General features: G+C 39.9%; 1 protein-coding gene across 2 annotated transcripts in view; it reads left to right on the plus strand.

The window, feature by feature from the left end:
* The window catches only part of LOC138957046 (uncharacterized), a 29,307-nt gene extending 7,960 nt beyond the window's left edge, over positions 1 to 21,347 (plus strand). The window contains exons 4-9 of one of the 2 annotated variants that reach the window (XM_070328220.1): positions 2,869 to 2,907; positions 10,072 to 10,325; positions 13,045 to 13,215; positions 14,022 to 14,216; positions 16,145 to 16,206; positions 16,915 to 21,347. In XM_070328220.1, coding sequence (XP_070184321.1) covers positions 2,869 to 2,907; positions 10,072 to 10,325; positions 13,045 to 13,215; positions 14,022 to 14,216; positions 16,145 to 16,206; positions 16,915 to 16,981 — 788 coding nt within the window. In that variant the 3' untranslated portion in view covers positions 16,982 to 21,347. The remainder of the gene's footprint in view (positions 1 to 2,868; positions 2,908 to 10,071; positions 10,326 to 13,044; positions 13,216 to 14,021; positions 14,217 to 16,144; positions 16,207 to 16,914) is intronic. The other variant, XM_070328221.1, reaches the window with a different exon arrangement.
* Positions 21,348 to 21,353: the final 6 nt, after the last annotated feature.

A 21,353-nucleotide genomic window follows, 5' to 3' on the forward strand; every position in this document is an offset into this window, starting at 1 on the left:
TAAAAATATGTATATATGTCATTTTTGCTCTTAAGATGTGATCACAATTAACGAATATAGATTAATTAGTCTTACGATAACAATTTAAGAAATCGATCCAAACATTATTATTTCATCTTATTCTTTATTATTTCCTGATTCCAAAAACATATAAATATTACAGGGCCTAGCATTGGAAAAAGTGAGTTCAGCTTACAAAGGCGGGGGTCTGGGGGCTGCAGGAGGCCCCCAGTGGGGTCCAGGGGCAAAGCCCCTGGTGGGGGTTCGGGGGGAAATTTGAAGAGTTTATGGAGATTTTTTTACCTAAAATGACCCCCCCCCCCCCCCCCAAAGAAGATTGAGCAACTAAATTATGCCATAGTCCATAGTCCGTATCGGCACATTACTTCTTCGGAACGCGGAAATCCAGCCATTCCCACTTCCAGGAATACCTGGATCCTTTGTCACTGAATGGCTGACCACGTTCAACAATGTCGCTTCGAGACAATATTTTAAGTCTAGAGCCACAAAACACCGGCACAAAGCATGCTCGCGCGATGCCAGAGGAAGTGCGTGCTCAAGCAAACTGTCAATCCGCAAAATTAATTCTTTAAAAATTGCTCGCTCTTTACGTAGGGTACCTAGGATGTTCCCGTTTGATGAGAGTTCAAATGGAAGGGTGTTTGTACTGTGTGTAAAAGCCTGACAGTATCTGTGATGGTTTACGGGAGGCTTACTGTGCCTTTAACCCTTATTTTGTAGATATTGTAAGTAATGGCTCCAAAATCGCGAGTTTTGAGCTTCATGACGCAATCTTATACATTGCATCAGTAGCTTCCTGAGTCGATTATATGAAAACGACATAACTCTTAAACTTCATTTTTTGTGTCAAGCCTCACGATTGTCTACTTTTTGACGGCATGATTTTTTATTTAACGCAATATTGCCAGGAGCCTTGATTCTAAATAATAATGGAACAGATCTCGTATACCATCTAATTACCAAACCCTTGTTTAAATAGTTCTTGAAATGTCATCATATTAGCAGTTGTCTGTATCATAAAGTCTGTCCGGTAGTTTTCTCAATTTTATTCCCACTTGTATCAACGCACTCTGAAAATATCACAAGCAAAATATTAGCTTAGTCGATATTTTTCCTCAATCGTTATCATATCTTATTGCGACATACTTTAAACGAAGTACTTGAGCATTGTGTTTTGTTCATTCCAGCGGTCGATCACAAACCAGAAATTGTAGAGAATGTAATTTTGGTCTTGCCATTTACATTAGAACTTTACAATCTAGGTATTTCCTGAGACATTTGCTGACATTTTAGTATAATGATCTATGTTGGCTTATTGCACTAAAAAGACCTCGGTTTTGTTTTATTCACAATTTGTACTGCGAGAAAATCAATTGTGTAAGGAAATAAAGTTGTATGTTCAAAATTTTCCTGGGGCGCTGATGCATTAATTTTGTTTTCTCCATTGCAGCTAGATGAAACCCTTTCTCATAAACACAAACTGAAAGGCTACGTGGTATATTTGGCGGTGATGCTGAAATCAGCACGAGGTGCACCACATAATTTTTTTATATTGATGCACCACATAAAAAAACAAGTTGCGTAAAGCGAAATTACTTCATTTTGTCAATCTGTCGAACTCACAGAATGAAATTGACCGCACTGCATTTGTTTCACCGCTGCAAGACAAATAATTTGAGATTTGTCAATGTTCATTGCATATAATTTATTGTGAGTTGTGCATCTATTGAATGGTATTGTCCATAGGTGGATAATGTGTTGCTGAAAGTTTATTGTTACGTTATTTTGTTAGAATGTATATGCATTTGATGGAACTATTTTCTGCGTGTCAGAGGCGAGTAGTGTATCCACAGTCTGTTAGGAGCCGGAGGCGGGGCGTACAAGTATAAGGCTTTACATTAGAGGACACAGACAAGGGAGCAAATTCACAAAAGAAAACACACACTGGACAATTAAAACACACAGGGGTGGCCATGGCTCGGTGGTCTCAGTATCAACAGCATGTACAAGAAGAAAAGAAAACACTGAGCAACAGTGGACTAGCTGTTACTTCCTGCCATACAGACCCGATCGTCCGTTTGTCGTATTAATATATATCTAAGGGTTAAATATCAAAGCATGCATATACAAGCGCCAATCATTGTAAATTTTCTCCAACGCATTATTTATAGCTCCGTTATACTTTTCACAAACAAGTCTTTGCTTAATATTTCTACTAAATATCTGAAAATGAGGGATATTTTTGTTCATTTTGAGTAAAAATATAAAAATAATATAAGAATAAAAATATGTTATATTTGGCACAAATTACTAACACATCAAAAACTTTATCGGTGACTACATTGCTCGCCACTCCAAACAGAACCAGTTTTTTTTTTACAGTTTTACCTTATCACAATGGGTGCAGTTCACCTTTAACCAATTCACAAATTCTATCCAAAAAGTGATGTATTAATGCGCGCTTTGGCAGAGCTACAGGCTAGAACGACTCTTTCATTTACGTTAACGCATTCTGTTTTTCTACGCCATCGGTAAGCTTTACTGCCTCTGGGGCTTGTTAATAGAAAATGTGCTTGCATTGGCTTGCTGAAAATATTACCTTAAAATAAGTTAAAAGTAGTTCATGGAGGCGTTTATCTCTGGCGCATGATGTTTTATTCGTTTGAACGCTGTTAAATTGTCTTCAAATCTATGCCATAAAACAAGTGTCAAAATTGAATGATTTACAGGTTTATTTGCATATGACCTAAAAGCATTGTTTGAACAAGCGTTAAGAAATTGTTCGGCAAATGTCAATACTTTAGAAAATGTATTAGTCATAATCCAGACTTTTTTGCTTTTACACAGGTCTGCAAACGCAAGAAAGAAGAATAGCTGTCAGAATGGGTAAGTAAATGCACTAAGAAAGTGCAGGGCATAGAATTCTCTGGACATAAGCGAGAAAACGATGTGTTCAGGTGAATAGCCTACCAACCGAACACATATTACTTGCATGTTTGTACATATTTTGATTTCTTTTGTATGTCTCGATTGTGATGGCTAAACTGACGGTAATAAAAAGCAATCTGGTGGGAGAGGATTCATGTGAGCTTTTGTGAATGCTTTTTATTCTTTCAATTGATACAAACTGTGCAAAAAAGTCATCGCGACAACTTTCATACCCCATCAAAAGAATGTATTCCCGTGTCATTTAATTCACACTTTCTGCGCCCCTTTAGGTGCTTAACTTGGCTGTATGTTTTGGATGACATATTTGCTTTACAGGGGTCACGTGAATCCCTTTGAAATAGGGGTATCCCAAAGTCGACGTGACAAAATTATAAGGTACCGATTAAAAATCAAAATTGCGAATGTTTACAAACATTAGCAAAATGTACATACGAAGAAAATCAAAAATCTATCCACGACAGGTTGTATTGTTTCCTACATTGTGTATTTATTGTGTTATGCCATTCCTACTGATGCATGTGACGATCAAAAGAGCGGTCAAAAACATTGGTTTTTGCGTCAATTTTGAGGAATATAGCACTGACCCGGTGGATTACTGAGAAACTTTCGGGATCTTAACTCTATATATACGAGAGTTACTCCGGGTAACATTGTGGATCTTTACAGGTGTATTTTCATGTGTTATGGAATGTTCCGAAGCAAAGATTTAAAACCGGCCACAGGTTTGATGACTTACATCCAAAACATTGAAGACGTTTCATGCATATAGACGAATAAATCATTCCAATACTTCACAAGTTTCATTTGATTATGATTTCTGGCGTACAGTTAGGCAATACATGAGAAAAAGTGGAACGTTCACACTGATTCAAAGAGACAGTAATTACCAAGAGTGGCTCTCAAAACACGCTGCGGTCACGCGGACAGAGTATCTCTGCAGCGCAGCAGTCACCCAGAAAATCCAATCATGTTTACAGGACTAGCAAATGTACACCCTAACCCAATACAAATTTGGCAGTGAGTGTATCAATCATTTTGTATGTATGCGAAGTCAGAATTTTTTTTTTAATGTAAATTAACAATCGATTGACGGGCTTTAAAACTGTTTCAGAACATTACATTACACCTGACACAATACAATTCTACCAGAAGTACGTTTTATAAGTAGGTATAGGATAAGTTGCAAAACAATCCACCCGGATATTGCTGAAATTCAGGGAATTTGTTTGTCATGGTGCCCCTACAAATTGACGCCAAAACTCACGTTTTTGACCGGTTCATGCGATCGACAAACCGGCGTCAGTAGGAATGACGTAGCACACGTGATACGCTAAACATACGCTAAACAACCTGTCCTGGATAGATAACTTACTTGCCCATTGCACGTTAAAGTGGCCATTATAAAGGGGCGGGGATATAGCTCAGTTGGTAGCGCGCTGGATTTGTATTCAGTTGGCCGCTGTCAGCGTGAGTTCGATCCCAGGTTCGGCGGAAATTTATTTCAGAGTCAACTTTGTGTGCAGACTCTCTTCGGTGTCCGAACTCCCCCCCCCCCCCCCCCCCCCCCCCCCCCGTGTACACTACATTGGGTGTGCACGTTAAAGATCCCACGATTGACAAAAGGGTCTTTCCTGGCAAAATTGCTTAGGCACAGTTAATAATTGTCTACCTATACCCGTGTGACTTGGAATAATAGGCCGTGAAAGGTAAATATGCGCCGAAATGGCTGCAATTACTGGCCGTATAAAATTTCATCTCACACGGCATCACTGCAGAGCGCCTAGAACTGTACCCACGGAATATGCGCGATATAAGCCTCATTGATTGATTGATATAGCTGCACGAGCTTCACTTCTAGATCAAAATCCGGCCCATAGCTAGCTCTCAATATTCTGCTTTCAAATAGTTGTCATCCTGTATTGTTCTGGGTTAGGGTTAACCCTATTTTAAACAAAGCCGAGTGCGAGTTTAGATCGGTTGTATCAAGAACATTTCCGCCCTTTGTGGCCTTATTTGGCTGGTGATTTTGTTATCGACTTTATTCCTAACTTAAAACGGATTACTTAACTGTTATCACCCTTCTGCGCCTTCAGCTTTGTTATTTTCTGTTATTGCCAAAATCCACGTCAATATTGTATTTCTCAGAGATTGTAAACTAAATTAACTCCTTTTGACTTTTTCTATTTGTTGTTAGACTGTGATCAAAGTAATGTCAAATTTACATAATCTGTCTTGGTCGTCTGCGAGCGGAAAGACTGTCTCGGACATTGTTTTAAGATCTGTTTTCAAACCTCTTGACGTACTAAACAAAACAGCACAAGTACAACACCCTCCACATTGAACACTGAAAATAAATTGGCGACCTGTCCAGATCAAGAACAAATCTTCAATGAGAGAAATTCAAGTTTTATGCCCTCACGGCAAAGCCATTAGGGGCATGTTCCCGGATTTTAACCCGACTTTAGATGAGATACACAAGTGTATGCGTGTTTAGGTGGTAACAGCCATCTGCCCTTATGGCAGAATGACCGAGGTCTTTTACGTGCCACAGCGGTGGGAGATGGATACCGTCTCTGAGTCCGCACATAAAGTTTACCCGTGTCCGTCCCAGCCCGGATTCGAACCAGCGACCTTTCGATCACAAGTCCAGTGCTCAACCACCCGGGCCCCCAAAATCAAATCTTTAATATGAACACACCTTCTTATATCGTACTCAACCTGCAGATTTTTAGATTTTTTAAAAACCGTATTGTCAGGGATTTAGAGGGTAGGCCCTATGCTAAATTTAGTGGTCCGATGTTTGCTTTTCCGTGTACGGGGTTTCTACATTCGCACACCCATTCACACATTTTTACACTCGCACTCATACACAGACATACTCGTGCGTACAGGATGAGGACAACACGCACTCGAACAACACACGCGGCACACAACGAATGAACATTTCAAACATTTCACTATTGACTCAAATCATAACATAATGATCATACAAATACCTATATGTTAATACAAATACCTCTCGTCACATACTGGGACACACCCGGTTCGACCCTACACACAGACACAGTTCATGTCACTTCCTCCTGAATCCTCCGAATGTCTACAACACAGTCAGGAATCACATCACTGCCGAAAGTCCTTGAAGTTACACACAGTCCGAACCGGCAAAGCACACTGCTTTACTGTCCGCCGACAAACACAACAATGTCCGAAAATAATGTCCGCTTCCATGACCATGTTCCTCTTGCCGCAGGCACTAAATGTAAACCTGATCACTCTAAATAGTAAAGCACATTCATCCCACACCACAACAAACACACCCGCACACATCAGTCGCTCATCGCTCTCTGACGTACCACCCCCGCAAGGTCAACCTCTCGACCACTGCATTCATACAGAGGGGTCACAGCATAGATCACTCGCACAGCACAGGCGTCCATTTCTAAAACTGAACAGTGATTTTACCTATGCAAATTAGGTTGGTCGGTTCTTCCGTGAGACCATTCCAACAATGATTTAGAAACTGCTCGGAAATCAGAGTGATTGCACAATCGCTCATGGGTACCGTAATCAAAACTAAACTACCACCAAATTTTCCCTTGACACGTATAATCAATGGTGTGGAACTCAAAAACTTTTCCAAAATGAAAATACAATATCAATAATACATACACGTGAATACAAGTACATAGCACACACTAAATTCAGGAGGTGAATGGAAAAAATACTCTGAGGGGACAGGGAACAAAAGACAGAAGTGGGAGAAAATAGGCAGAAAGAGAGGAATATGAAGCTCCATTTGTGAAGACTGTTTACTGCCTCAAAATGTTATTTGTCAAGAAGATGTGTACACAATTCTATAATTCTGCAATTTTGCAATGATTTAGTTATAATCGTGTGGCTTCTGACACTTCTGTTGTATTTATGGTTACTGACAAAACCCCTTACAGAGCCCTTGGTCATAGTTCCTGTCTTCATAACACGAAGCCATGTGTTCACTGTAAACATACTGGTCCGCCTTGTATCAATCACTGGGAAACAGGCTGGAGGTCCTTGGTGAGAAGCTGGTTGCACCGGGTGAAAAAGGCCAGTCTTCAATCTCTCCTACTGTTGTTCAGTCATTCATATACTGATATAGGTAAAACATGTTAATCAAACTGTCTATGCCATAAAACACACTACAGTGAAAATATAAGATGTATTATATATGTACAGAATGGAAACTGCACTGTAATTTCTACAGCTTCAGTTTTTCAAGAACATATCTAAGGTAACATTATTTACCAGGCCCGCTGGGTTGTGGACCTCATTTGAAAGCTACATTTTACACTGTTTCACCTTTGTTCAGTTAATCCTCTCTCTCTCTCTCTCTCTCTCTCTCTCTCTCTCTCTCTCTCTCTCTCTCTCTCTCTCTCTCTCTCTCTGCTTGTGTGTTTGTTTGTGTGTGAGTCAGTGTGTTTGTTTGTGTGTGTGTGTGTGTGTGTGTGTGTGTGTGTGTGTGTGTGTGTGTGTGTGTGTGTGTGTGTGTGTCTGGTTGCTTTTAATGTGGTTGCTTATAAATGTTTTGTTATCGCTTCATGCGACTTGTTTTCTCTAGGATGATTGATCTGGGATACCTCACAAGATTTGCTGTGATGACTTAATTTGTTAGCAGTTATCAGAAATGTCCTCGAGTTATACACATGTCTGTACTCGGTGGGAAGGACGGGGATGCGTGCGTATGGATTTGTGTCAATTCCGGGATGTTGGTGGTCTCCAATGTACAGCATAGACACTATATTTTGTAAACTTAATCTCCTTTTTAAAAGTATCACTTTTTGAGCACATAAATAGCCACATCTGAAAGGTCTACATCCAAACACACCTTCCTAGGTTCTTTTGGCGAGTTGTGTGTGTTAAGTGATAAAAAATGTTGAGCAATCAACCAGTTGTGAAATATCCATATTTTTTCTGAAAGACGCACAGTAAATCTGGCAGCATAAACACGTTACCAACTGCTTTGTAAGGGAAAGTCGCCAATCCCGGAACAGTCGGCCAACTTGGAACACCTCAATATGCGATCAACGGGGAACAATTCATGAACAATTGTGTTGCAGAAATGTCCAGTGACATTCCTTGGTATTATTCCAGCAAAACAAATGACTACCGCAGCAAAACAACAAAAATGGTACGTTTTTTTAAAACTTTTCGTCCTTCTTCTTCTTATTTCTACCGTCTACAATTCGTATTATTACTCTGTATCTACATACGTTCACGTAAAATGTTGATTGCTGTGATAACCTTCATAGATTTGCAATAACTTGAACGGAAAAAAAGATTTGAAACGTCACGTGTATCCAACAGAAAAACGCGAAATCCATGCAGGTGTCATGCGGCAATGATGGAACACATTAGAGAGGCAAACATGGAACAGTGTTCCAGCTTTGCCGCATTCTGTTCCATCTTACCCTCATCAAACAATAAACAGAACACTGCTGTTTTATTCACGTATTCAATTCTCTTTTCGGTTTTGTTGTGTTTTTTCTTTCTATAAGTTTTATTGAATGATTGATTGATTTGTTTGACAGTATTATTAAACCCGAACGGCGGTGGTTACCAGAAGAAATGGGCTGCGCTTTGTCGGCAGTGAAAAACGGAGATATGGGTTTGCGTTGCGCATTAAGAGCATATGGTGTTACTGTCACAACTCTTAAAAGTCATTTAGAAGGAAACAAACAAATTTGCAAAAGAAGAAGTAAAGTTCACAGGAAGACCTTCTACATTAACACCAGAGATAGAACAAGAACTAATCAATAGCATTCTTGAAGCTGAAATAAATTTGCCAACGTCACCCCCATCGTTTTTTTGTACACTGCACATGGTGATTCTGGTCATTATGATTGCTTGGTGTCAGCAGCAAATGTAAGCTTACCTGCTGCTGATGTCCTGCAACGCACAACCACAAGCTCGTCGAAAAGATCATCACGAAAAAAACAATCTTCTCGTTACAAGAAAAGCTGGAGATTTCACTTGCAAAAAGGCGTGCAGGTCAACAGAAAAGAGGAAAGAATGAAGCTACAAAATCTTCTGCTCAGAGAAACAAGAGGGGAATATCTTCTGATCAGAGGGAAAAAAGGAGAACATTCTCGACGATGCGTTCTATCCCGGGGGAAAGCACTTGGTACTGCTTCATGTGTGGCACCAACTCCCCTGAGAACATGATACAGTGTCAGAGGTGCACGAGGACTGCGCTGACAGCAGCGGACAAAAGGACTTCGAAATCTGTACTTAGCAATTTTTGTGTGTCTGCAAAATCAGTTCTTAAATCTGTTCTTAGTTATTTGCTTTGAGACTTTATGCGTAATGATTTTTACATTTAGTCAATTGGGCAGGTAGCCCTTTTATATCTATTTGTCAACAGAAGAGGGGTACAAATGAAGCTGCGAAATTTCGTGGTACTGCTTCATGTGTGGCACCAACTCCCCTGAGGATATGTTATAGTGCCAGAAGTGCACACAGTAATCACACGATGACTGCGCTGACAGTAGAAGACAAAGGACATTGTCTGCGAAATCGGTTCTTTGCCTATTTTTTCCTTTTTTTTTGAGGTTTTGTTTTTCAGTCCTTTTTAGACCTAGCCCTTATTAATCTTTTTGTTTTACATTTAAGGCTTAAATTGTTATCCGATTTGTTATTTCCTTGGTAAAAATCAAAATATGATGTTGAAAAAAAGACATTTACATAAAATGGTTTAATCAAAATGTTATGACGTATTTATTTATCTTGTGTGTGTGGCAAAGTGTGCTTGTTTGTGTGTGAATGAGAGTGTGTGGGTGTATATGTGTGTGTGTGAGACACAGACAGAGCTAGAAAGAGAGTCAGGGTGTGTTTGTATGTGTTCCGAGTTTGACAACACAGTGTTCCACTTTACACACCCATGCGTCCAACCTGGAACAAATGCAGACATTTTTATTATGATCAGTCTGATGAGTTGCGTGACTTTTATTTTATTTTATGTGGTTCGTTTATTTACTGATAGAGTCTAGTATGTGACAATATAAAGAACGCTTTGCAATATCCATTTTTTTGTCTGGTACGGCTGTTTCTCCTTAACTGTTTTAGCGGCTTTCCCCTATGAGACACTGGTGACAGGAAAACGTGACAACAAAGCTGCGTACTTCATCACTCCAGATAATTGGAACATACGTCAAGACTACTGCGATCAAGATCGTGCAGCAAAGGACGATCGCACAGAAAAGCGAAATCTTGTGGCTATTGTGACTGGCTCTGTGACTCGGTCGTCCACGGGACTTCAGACTGGTCGAACTGACGTATTTGTGGGCAATGGAAACCTTCTCAATGAAATCTTTAAACAGGTGAGGGGAAATCAGATTCTAATACAATTAGGCAATAGCCACCGCCATTTGACATGTTGAGGTTGTAAGTAAACATTTTGCTCATGTTTTGTGATTGAATGGAAACCGAATCGCGAAGCGATGAGGTTTTCATTCCAATCACAAAACATGAGAAAAATGTTTACTTACAACCGAAACATGTCAAATGGCGGTGGCTATTTCCATTCTACTTTACTCACCAACAGTGGAACTCGATCTTGCTGAATGACACACTGGGAAAAACGTTCCTTTCCATAAAAATGTCATTGCTTTCGTCGACTATTTACCTCACGTACCTTTTTTCCACACTGCGCAGCTGATTCATTGACATTGAGGCTATCCTGAATATGTTACACAGCGAGAACTGACACTATTGTTAAGAATAGGAACTGAAGTATTTGTTTTTCATTTCTAAACTTTGTTGGTCATGATCACGTTCCAAAAATATTCATGTCGCCAAACGAACAGGACGTGACGTCGATTTGCCTTTTCATTCACTACAATACTCTTCCGGTCTCGGCTACAGGTATTTGTTTTGTTTCTGTTTCAGTGAAGCAAGTAAAAAAAAAAAGTGTTTGCGCATGTCTGTTTGTTTATCGAGACCATTATGACGTATCTATTTGTCGTCTGCGAATTTAGCACGTAGTCTTCATTCTCATTCTGGTGTTCTGTCTCTGCGTGGCCCACTGGCACTTTGTTCGTTTTGTTTTCTTCCTTCTTCTGCTATAAATTGCTTGATGTCTTCATCATTCTCCCATTCTGAGTCACTCAGTGATGAGAGACTCAACTCGAAGTTGCCTTCAGATTCCATTTTGACAGTTGCTAACTCTTGTGATTATGGAGTGACGAAACCTCCTTGGGTCACCAGCATAATGAATATGATAAAGTTCGAGGGTAGACAGCCATTATTGATACCATTGTGTTCATACACGAAAATGATATTCATACACTCCACAAAACATGTGAAAATCACCATGCTTCACAAAACATGGGCAATCATCATTTTCTCATGTTTCTAAACCAATGAAATTGCCAGATTTTGATTTTTACTCATAGAGTATTGTAGAATTAACATTCTTTTGCTTTTCACGTCCTTTCTTTTATCTTTCTTCTTGCAAAGTGCCCCAAAAAATGTGATACATCCTCAGGGATGGCGTTTGGCGCCGTCAGTCGGCAAAACGTCGAAACTTGTTTGCTGTCACCGAGAACTTCTTTGTAACATCTGCCGAACTTTATCACGTTCGGGTAAAGGTGACACCAAGGACTGCAATACACTTCCTGACATGTCGACATTTCTGTGTTCAGTACGGCAAATTTGGTGCAGAAAAACATACATCATGCCAACAAAGCTGAATCTAAAACATTGATCTGCTAAACGTCCGCTGAATATCCTCTTTGTCATATGGGGTGACATCTACTTCTGAAACTATCATAATTTGTTGTTCAAACAATGACGTAGTGGGCAGGTTGTGTGTTGCACGGGGTAGTTGTTAGTTTTCTTTTGTTGGTCAAGTGTTTCTAAGAACATGTAAGCTGTAACGCATTATAGGATTATTATGAATAGTACCTGAATGTTTAACAATGATAATCAAACATTAGGTTGCCAGCTATATTACTACCGTAAATTTCCTAGCAAACGCCCAGTATCTAGCAAACGTCCATCCCCCACTTTTGGCCAAAAGTTGTGCAGAGGGGTCACTACCTAGCAAACTGTTGTTGTTGTTTTCAGACAGTCGGCCTCCTTTATCTACGAGTTGTGCACACTGTTCGATAGTTCGCCTGGTGTTGATTTTTTTTTTTTTTTTTTTTTTTGGGGGGGGGGGATACAATTACGTCATGTCTTTAAGTGACGTCGTTTAGTGACCTCTTTTATTGGTGTTTAACACTTCTCTCCTTGACAAGCACTACTTGCCTTCTATGTTCAGCCATGCCGAAGCACACATCCTATACAGCTACATACAAACTGAAAGCCCTGAGATATCTTGAAAACGAAGCTGCAGGCAATGTTTTGGTATATATAATGATCGAGCCCACGATCATCAATCCTACCAGATCTCCAAACAAGAGAAGAAACTGTGTTTGTGCTGACGTTATTCTGAGAATAAGAAGAATCAAGGTCACTTGTGTGGTTTTTTTTGTGGTTCTTTTTTTCTATCACAGAACGTTAATCTTTACTTGTGTAAACAAACGGTGAGTTTATTTTTCATTAAAAATGCATAAATCACACGGTTGTATCACTTTTTTGTTCTCGTGAAAATTTGATGACACTTTATCTTGCATAGGGGTTTATACCTAGCAAACGCCCACCCCCTACTTTTACCCGAAATCTGTGCGGAGGGGGGGGGGGTTGTCGTTTGCTAGGGATTTTACGGTACTATCCTTGCCTCCACGACGCTAACATTTATAATCATAAAATCACAAACAGTTGTAAAAGTGCTTCATACATTCGAATTTTATGTTTTTTACGGAAATCTCGTGCACGTTTGATATCTCTGATAATAGATACAAGGAATAAAACCATTCTCTTTTTAAAACCTTGGAAGAAGAAAAACCTTGTGACGTGCATTATCCGTTGTAACTCTCTAAAATGCTTTAAAATGTTAAACAGATTTTTTGGAGTATCATTAACGTTTCCAAAAATGAATTTGCTCAAAAAGAAAGATTCTGCTTGATTAAACTTGTATTGTTTGTTTTGCACCAGCAACACAACATACGGAACATAGTCACCGTGAAGGTGATTCCACTGAACGCTGACGTCGCAGTTGACCCTAATACAAAAGTACGTGTTCGTATGCGTCCAATTGGTGAAGGAAAAGACAGCTGGGAACACTGCATTAATCAAGATGGAAATGTGGCACTACCTGAGGTCCAGGTAAGTCTCAGTAAATAAGCCTGATGAGAGATCAAAGATTAACTCGGTCCATAAGGTACTATCAAAAAGTAGTCACATATGAAAAATTGTGCCGTTTACAACACGCTACAAGCAGCAAAGGCCATTTGACCATGTAAAATCGAAGTCGTCATGGAAATTTGGCATAACTCGTTTTGGACAGATTTTCAGGAGAATCAATCAATCAATGAGGCTTATATCGCGCATATTCCGTGGGTACAGTTCTAGGCGCTCTGCAGTGATGCCGTGTGAGATGAAATTTTATACGGCCAGTAGATTGCAGCCATTTCGGCGCATATTTACCTTTCACGGCCCATTATTCCAAGTCACACGGGCATAGGTAGACAATTATTAACTGTGCCTAAGCAATTTTGCCAGGAAAGACCCTTTTGTCAATCGTGGGATCTTTTAACGTGCACACCCAATGTAGTGTACACGGGGGGAGGGTTCGGACACCGAAGAGAGTCTGCACACAAAGTTGACTCTGAAATAAATTTCCGCCGAACCTGGGATCGAACTCACGCTGACAGCGGCCAACTGAATACAAATCCAGCGCGCTACCAACTGAGCTATATCCCCGCCCCAGAAGGCCAAAGCTGATTATCTTTATTATGAAATAGTGTTTATATCTTTACCCGGTATGGATAGAAAGATAAAAGAGTGTTTGAGAATTTAGGCTTACCAAAACGTTTTGAAAGTCAGCTTGTCTCGCCTTCTCTCTTTGTTTCAAGCTCATAGAACGTGAATCTATTTGACCATGTGTTTTTTCTCTTCTTGTTGTTTTACAGTTCCTGTGTATTTCTCAACTACTTTGCGGGCGTTCATCTTTCCCTGCGTCTGCAACCTGGTTCTTGGAAACACCCAAAAAGTGCCCTCCTTCGTCAACTCTGGAGGCTGTGGTGGAAATTGAGCTGGTCACGCCCGACGCCATAAAACGGAGAGATGCAAGTTCCAGCGCGGTAAACCTGGTACTGTCTGTGGAGGTAAAAATAACTGCTTTTTGAAGATATTTTAAATTTAATCATGTGTGCATGTACTTAGTAAAATGAATATCCAAATACTAGATTGCTTATAATGAGATACAGGGCGGTTTTCCAGAGAGTCACCGTTTATAACTTGAGAGTGTCGTGGTAACACTGTGTACACCGATGCACTTCCATGTCTGTATCAATGAAGAATCAGGGCTTTTTTCTTGTCCAGGGTCGAGGTTACCAAGAGGATATGACTGCTGTCTAATGATCTCTTTAGAACTTTTTGACCAAGAAGATTTAAGCAACCAACCCAAATGTGTTACATGTCTACACTTGAAGAAGTGCTTGGACATAAATTGTTTTGTGATCATTCGTATATCTTTACTTTTATCATTATGTGTTTTCCACAACTCTTGTAGTGCAGCACAACTCATACAATCATATGTATGTTTTCATAGTGCGTCGTTGAGAGAACAAAAATATCTACGAGCAAGAAAGGCAGAAGGACAAGTTCTCCTGTTACTTAAAGGCTGACATAGTCCTTTTAATTAGTTTAATTACTTTCAAGGCTTTTCCCATCGTTGCGGGGATGTATAAATTAAGCTTCCTGCATGCAAAGTTTTAGGTTTGAAGTCCTTACCAATTACGATAAATAATTAATTCTTTATTGCATTGTTTAGCAACAGTTCTCCAGGACTTGGGCTATTTTCAGACCGTTGACGTCACTTCCTGACGTTTCGTAAACCAAAGATGGCGTTTGAGACTGTTCTGTTTACACTCGACACTATCAACACCACTTTGCAATACTGAAATAATTTTTTCTGTGTTCGAAAGCTACAGCCAATCGTTATTATATCCCCTTTGGTACAGTTTTATAACATTATTGGCACATGTAAACAATATGAATTAATTAATGAACGCTACGAGTATGGCAGCCTTTAAAAGGCACCGTCCACCCGTCACATACACGACCAGTCTTTCTTGTTTTAATACATTACAAACATCCTTTCTCTTAAAAAATAATTGCTACTAAACATCATAGCTGCTCTTTATAGAGAGCGAGCATGTTTCAAAGAATTTATTTCGCGTCGAGTTACCAGTAAAAATGTTAAGCCTCGTTATGGTGCTAGATTGAACTTTTTTGAAATCGTAAAAGTAAATGGATAGCTGGTGAGACAAACATTGTTACAAAATGAAAGCAATCTATCATTATCTAGTGAAAGTCAGTAGGCTAGGTTAAGCGCGGTGTGTGTCTGTGTCAAAAGTTGACTGGTGCGTGTAAGATGCAGCTCTTTTCCCTTGATGACGGGCAAGTAGGCTACCGAAAAGCATCTGCTTGTTGAGATGCTAGTCGACTGAGATTCCCGAGCGTGCAACACTGGGTTTATTGTGCTGTGCGTGTGTAGAGTATTTATTGCGCGCATAATTCCAGGACTGCGCTACCATCACAATAAAACGAGCTGCAATTTACAGTTGTCCATGCAGATGGAGATACTGCAAATTGCTCAGTTTTTTTCAAGGCAAACCGTCGTTCGGTTTGCAGTTGTATGTTAAATTCTTAGGTACACAATAACAAGTAACATGCTATTGCAGATCTAGAGTCGCTTTGAAATCGAAAACGACTCTAGCCCATGTATGAACAAGGTGAGTCACGCGGGGCCCCGAAGGCTCGGAGTTGAATAAACCACGCGAACTGGGGTGTGGAATACACTGTTAAATTGCCACTCAATCTGTAAAAGTCATTGAATGTTATTGACTGCTATTGCGAGTGTGTTTCATCAGGTTAGACTAGTATTACTGTTTTCGTGAAAATATTTCATTGATCTGTAATGGGACTTTACCATCCTTCAACGTGTCAATTCTATTATAAGAATAATTGCTGCTACAGTTTGCTTCTCTTATGTGATATTTGTCTTTTGGTGGGGCGATTTGTTTTTCAGATCCAGGAAAAAGAGGTTCCGAACATTTATTCTGATCCAGAGTTGTCGAGTCTGTGGCTGAAGTAAGTTGCAAAAAGCAGTTTGCGTTTTAAAGTTCTCATGATAATAATACTCAGTTGCTGTTATACCTTCAAAAGATTAAATAGCCCTAGCTATATGACGTTCATGTGGTAAGGTGCATGACTTCAGTGTGCAACGCTGCAGTGTATTCTGATGTTTTGAAAATGATGATAGTTAAGTGTTATGTACGCAGCTAAATTTTATTCAAGAGGGACAATAATATCCACTAGATCGAGAGCCTCAGACGATGACAAGATAGCGTTTATGACTCTCAAAGGCCTATCAGTCCAAGAAACAAATATAAGTTGTCACTACTGTCATTCCTTCTTGACGCACACATATGAAAGGCTGTCATTTCTGTATAATGTACTTGACGCTATCTTCCTTAATCTAACAAGAGGCACCAAATATTTTTTTCACACTATTTTACCATTTCCATTTTCATGAATGTGTTTTATTAGGTTGTATTTTCTTCTTTAATTTCCCTCGATACCTTTAACTGCTTGGCATAGTTTATTTTATTGTGTTTATACCCTTTTACCCTGTATTCTTACTGTTACATAATTATTGTTCTTTTCTTCCAAACAAAGTTAAGCAGGTATTGTTAGCGCTGTTTATAAATGTGTGTACACTCCACCTCTTGGAAACTACTTTTGTAATTACGCATATTGGTTTTAGTCAAAGGATTAAAGGAGTTTACGTATTTTCAGCACAGACATTGACAGAGATGACAGAGCACTGGAGGAAAAATCCCAGACTGAAGCGATGGAAAAGTAATTGTGGTCAGGCCACTTTGTAGTCATCGCCTTCCTGTGACGCAATTAGCTCTTGAAATTTTTTCGGATTTGTTGTTACATTTTACATTTTACTTTTGATTGGTGTACCTTTCTTTAATGGGGGGGGGGGGGGACTCCGGCTCTGGATGTTATCATGCCTATTCCTAGTTATGCTATATTGATCTATTCCATAGCACCAGAAAGACAAAGCAGGTGCATTCTTTAGCGATGCTGTTGAAGTGTTCGCTCTAGAGTGCTTTGAACATACACGTTTTTCCCACGTGCTTTTGTTTCGTGAAATTCATAGTTTCATTGGTATTTGGTTGATGTTGATCAATTGGAGTTTTGAGATTGTTTATGTTTTATTCTGACTTAGGACACTGAAAAGGAGAGGAGAAAGCGCTGTGACCATTTTGTGACTTTTGACTTTGCCCCTTACTTTGCTCGACACCCAATGTCAATAAGAAGCGACCAATAGAATTGATTTTGAACAGTTGCCCTGAAGACAATGTGTGGCTTTTTTGTTCAATATTTGTGTTTTGGTGTAGCTTAATCGTCCAGCAACATAGGATAATAGGTGCCCGTCGTGATTTAGAAAAAGCCGTTTTGTCGTAGTTTATCGATACATATACAGACATGTGTATCCAAGCTACATGACGGCAATGTAGATGACGGGCGCTTGCATTAAAACCTCACGACAGCCAGGAGTCACCGGAAGAACATGCCAATACTCTTTTTTTCGTAGTATGCTCCTGTGGGTGATAAATATATCACAAGTTGAACATTCATTGTTTTTCTTTTGCTGGTAAAAGTCGGTAACGTAGATGACGGTTATGAAACCCCCTGAGTCTATTTGTTCTCTTAGTCGCCGCCCTGTTAGTGTTAGACTCAGACGCAACTCAGCAATACGCAAAGCCCTGTACATAAAATAAAAACTTTTGAATGATGTTTTTATATATTAGGACCTTACATGGTTGAGGCTGTGGCATCTAAGGCTCCTTAAAACCTAACTTCCTCCAAACAAACTACCAGACGACAAGGCACTTGCCCCAGGTACCATATGACACCACAAGTCACTCCTAAGTAAAACAATTCGCCTGAAGCGATATAAAAACATTAAGTCAAGATCAACACCACGAACCAATCATCGCAAAGACTACATTCAGATAGTCTCGGTTAACCATACCGAAGACCGAGACGGGTCACACTCGCCGCAGCGAAGCACGGGTCCGTTGTACTTACTGAACCTATTTTCTTTCTTCTTCTTCTTCGTTCATGGGCTTAGACTCCCACGTTCACACATGTTTTTAGCACGAGTGGATTTTTACGTGTATGACCGTTTTTACCCCCCGTCGCGATATAACCTTCGTGGTTGAAAACGACGTTAAACACCAAAGAAAGAAAGAAAGAAAGAAAGTTTTTACCCCGCCATTCAGGCAGCATACGCCGATTTTGGGGGACCTATTTTCTTTCATTCTGAGCACATTTTTAGAGAAAATATGACATATCAATATATTTTTGAATTCAGGAGAAGATGAGAAATACCATGCGATCATTCTTTAATCTGTTTCTGAAAATTCGATTTTAACGTCTCGATTGCCCGTCTATGTTAAAACATTTAGTCAAAACTTGACTAAATGTAAAAAAGATACCCACAACGGCAGAGTTGACACATAATGACCATGACGTAACTTGGCACCAATCTCCGTCTCGGGAGCCTCGTTGTTTTGGAGCTGGAGAAGAACAGCCATCCATCCCTTGCGGTGGCCCTCTTTCGTCCCTTTTTTTTAACCATCTAAAATCAGGGATACACCCAGGAACATGCTGCTTATGTGTTCACCGTGAGGGCGTTAAAAGAACACTTGTCATCATTTTAGGGATATTCGTGCGTAAAGAGACCCCGAAAATCGAATCGAATTATATTCTGATTTTGTGCCTAATTTTCGGGACATTTACTTTTACGTTGTAATGGTGTTGACGCACAATGACTTCCTCCTGCACACAAAAATGGCCGCAGCAACAGCATCGATGGTCGTGTCATTTAAAATGATAGTGCATGTGATCAAAATGAGCTTCTCTATATTTTTTAAATAAAATAATGTTCTCCAAACCTACGCCCAGACAGTAACGTAGGTGCCGTTTTCAGAAGTGTTTATTGTTCTCTGAACTAGGAAATACAAGTAACTTACATTTATGGATGTGCCGGAATCAGCTCACGGTCACAGCCTCTATTGTCTCCTGAACATCCAGGTAGCTTGCAAAGTGGCGGACATAGGAGTTCCCAGCCTTTAGCAGCTTCTGTAGTCCATTATGTGTGTTTCTTGGAATGGCTCTTGCTAAGCATGTTATTCCCAGTCCTCCATGCCTTTCTTTCGCGTATAATACGCACTCTGTGATTTGTTCAGGAAGATGAATGTGCTGTTTTATGTGGGATTTAATTTGTGTGTCTACTTTAGTGAGCATGGTTTTGCTAGCTCTGCTATGTAGTAGACTGGCTTCCACTCTTGGTAAGACTGTTGATCGCCATATTTCCAGTTTTTGGAAGGGTTTGATGGAGGCTTTGTCGATTACATGTGCCCAGTTGTCTATTTTCTTGGTAATATCTGGTGTGGAGATATTCGCCCATGGTCCATGTTTTCCTAGGTATCTTGTCGTCTCCTCTGCCGTCACCCAGGGGATGTTCACTCCGCTCATTTGAAATGGGGTCGTGTCGTTTACCGTAAAAGTTTTTCCCGTGCAGTTTAAAAAGAATATAAAGGATTTCTTGATGTTTATGCTTAGGCCCACCCTTTGGCAGTATTGTCTGACGATTTCCAGGTTCTTTTCCATGCCCTCTCTTGAATTTGAGAGCATCGCTAGGTCATCAGCAAATCCTAAGGCTTTTATGGGGGTGCCCATTTGTTCACCCCACCCCACACCGCTTTCTTCTATCTTGCAGAATAGCGGGTCTAGGGCTATATTGAACAGAATGGGCGACAACGGATATCCTTGCTTGACTCCTTGGTGTATAGGAATCGGCTTAGTAAACTTTTACATCTTCCAGATGCAGGACCCCCGGACAACAAAAAACGAAAATGGTCGCTCCTTATTGACATTTAGTGTCTAACGTCTCCCAGATCAACACACAATGACTAGCTTAGCACTGTGTAGCTCTGTCAATTTTTACAAAAATTCACCAATGTTAATTGGCTGCTGTCAATTGCTTATCGCATTATATCTTATCTTGTTTGCGATGTTAGTGGTTGCAGTTATGTTATTCTTTGATGTTGTTTATTGTGGTCTTTTGTGGTCTTTTTGATTCATTTATTCGATTTGTGTGGCCGGCCCAGTTTATTTTCGGAGCTTGTCTATCTGTGTGGCCGGTATGTAAGAGCTAAGGTTATGCTAATCTAGGGTTAGTAAATTAGTCCAGACTAGTTATCCAGAAGCTAGCGTAAGCACTTTAGCGCAATGCAAAAGTTGAGATTACAGAAACAAATATACTGAACACTAAAACTTAGGGATGTGTTTTCAGTGGTATAACCCGGTGTCATGCCTACTGACCGAATGTCTACTGCATGTGCAATTAGACTCCAGTCGCCATGGCAAGTTACAATGACCAACCAAAGAAGAGCTTTCATAGATCGACGGTCAATCTTGCAAATCCGGGAATTCCTGTCGCGGATAGTATGCTTGTGCTCTGACAGTTGAGCGAAAATAACAGGCTATTTTGGGGATTTCCCGCTGGATCGTGTTGTGTGCAACGAGTTTGTCTTCTAGGAAGAAAAGTGGCTGTTTCAAGCCCTTAAAAACATCGATTTTTCAGCAAGTTTTCTGATTGTTATCACTCATGCATGTGCACTCCCCACTTTAAAATTCATCACTTTATTGCAAAAAAGACGATACAATTGACAAAATAAACATGACACAATGAATCTAAGGTGTTCAAAGTACCTAATATTGCAGGAAACCCAAAACACATTTTGGAAGGATTTTAGTAAAACAAATTCGTGCCAGCTCTTCCCTTAAATCATAACAACTCATTTTTGAGCACAAGAAAGGTCGATCTTCAAATACACATAATTCTGTTTCTTAGCAAACACTGATATTTTAACTTCTGGGCTATACCACTGAAAAAAATTCTCTTAACTTTTTGTGTTCAGTGTTACAAACCCGTGCATTAACCTCGATCTTTTTGCATGGGATGTCTAAAGCTCTGCGCATGATCGAATGTAAAGGCCGTTCTGAATACAGGAATAAGCCGGCTCAAAGTAATGTCGCTCTTTTCTAAATGACCAAATACACCTTGACGCCACGAAAGATTTAGTTTGGTCACCCCTTTTTGGCCCCATCCCAACGCTTTGTAAATCTACACTGTTCCTCGGGGGACCATT

The sequence above is a fragment of the Littorina saxatilis genome, unplaced genomic scaffold (assembly GCF_037325665.1).
Source record: "Littorina saxatilis isolate snail1 unplaced genomic scaffold, US_GU_Lsax_2.0 scaffold_308, whole genome shotgun sequence".
In the NCBI taxonomy this organism is placed as follows: domain Eukaryota; kingdom Metazoa; phylum Mollusca; class Gastropoda; order Littorinimorpha; family Littorinidae; genus Littorina; species Littorina saxatilis.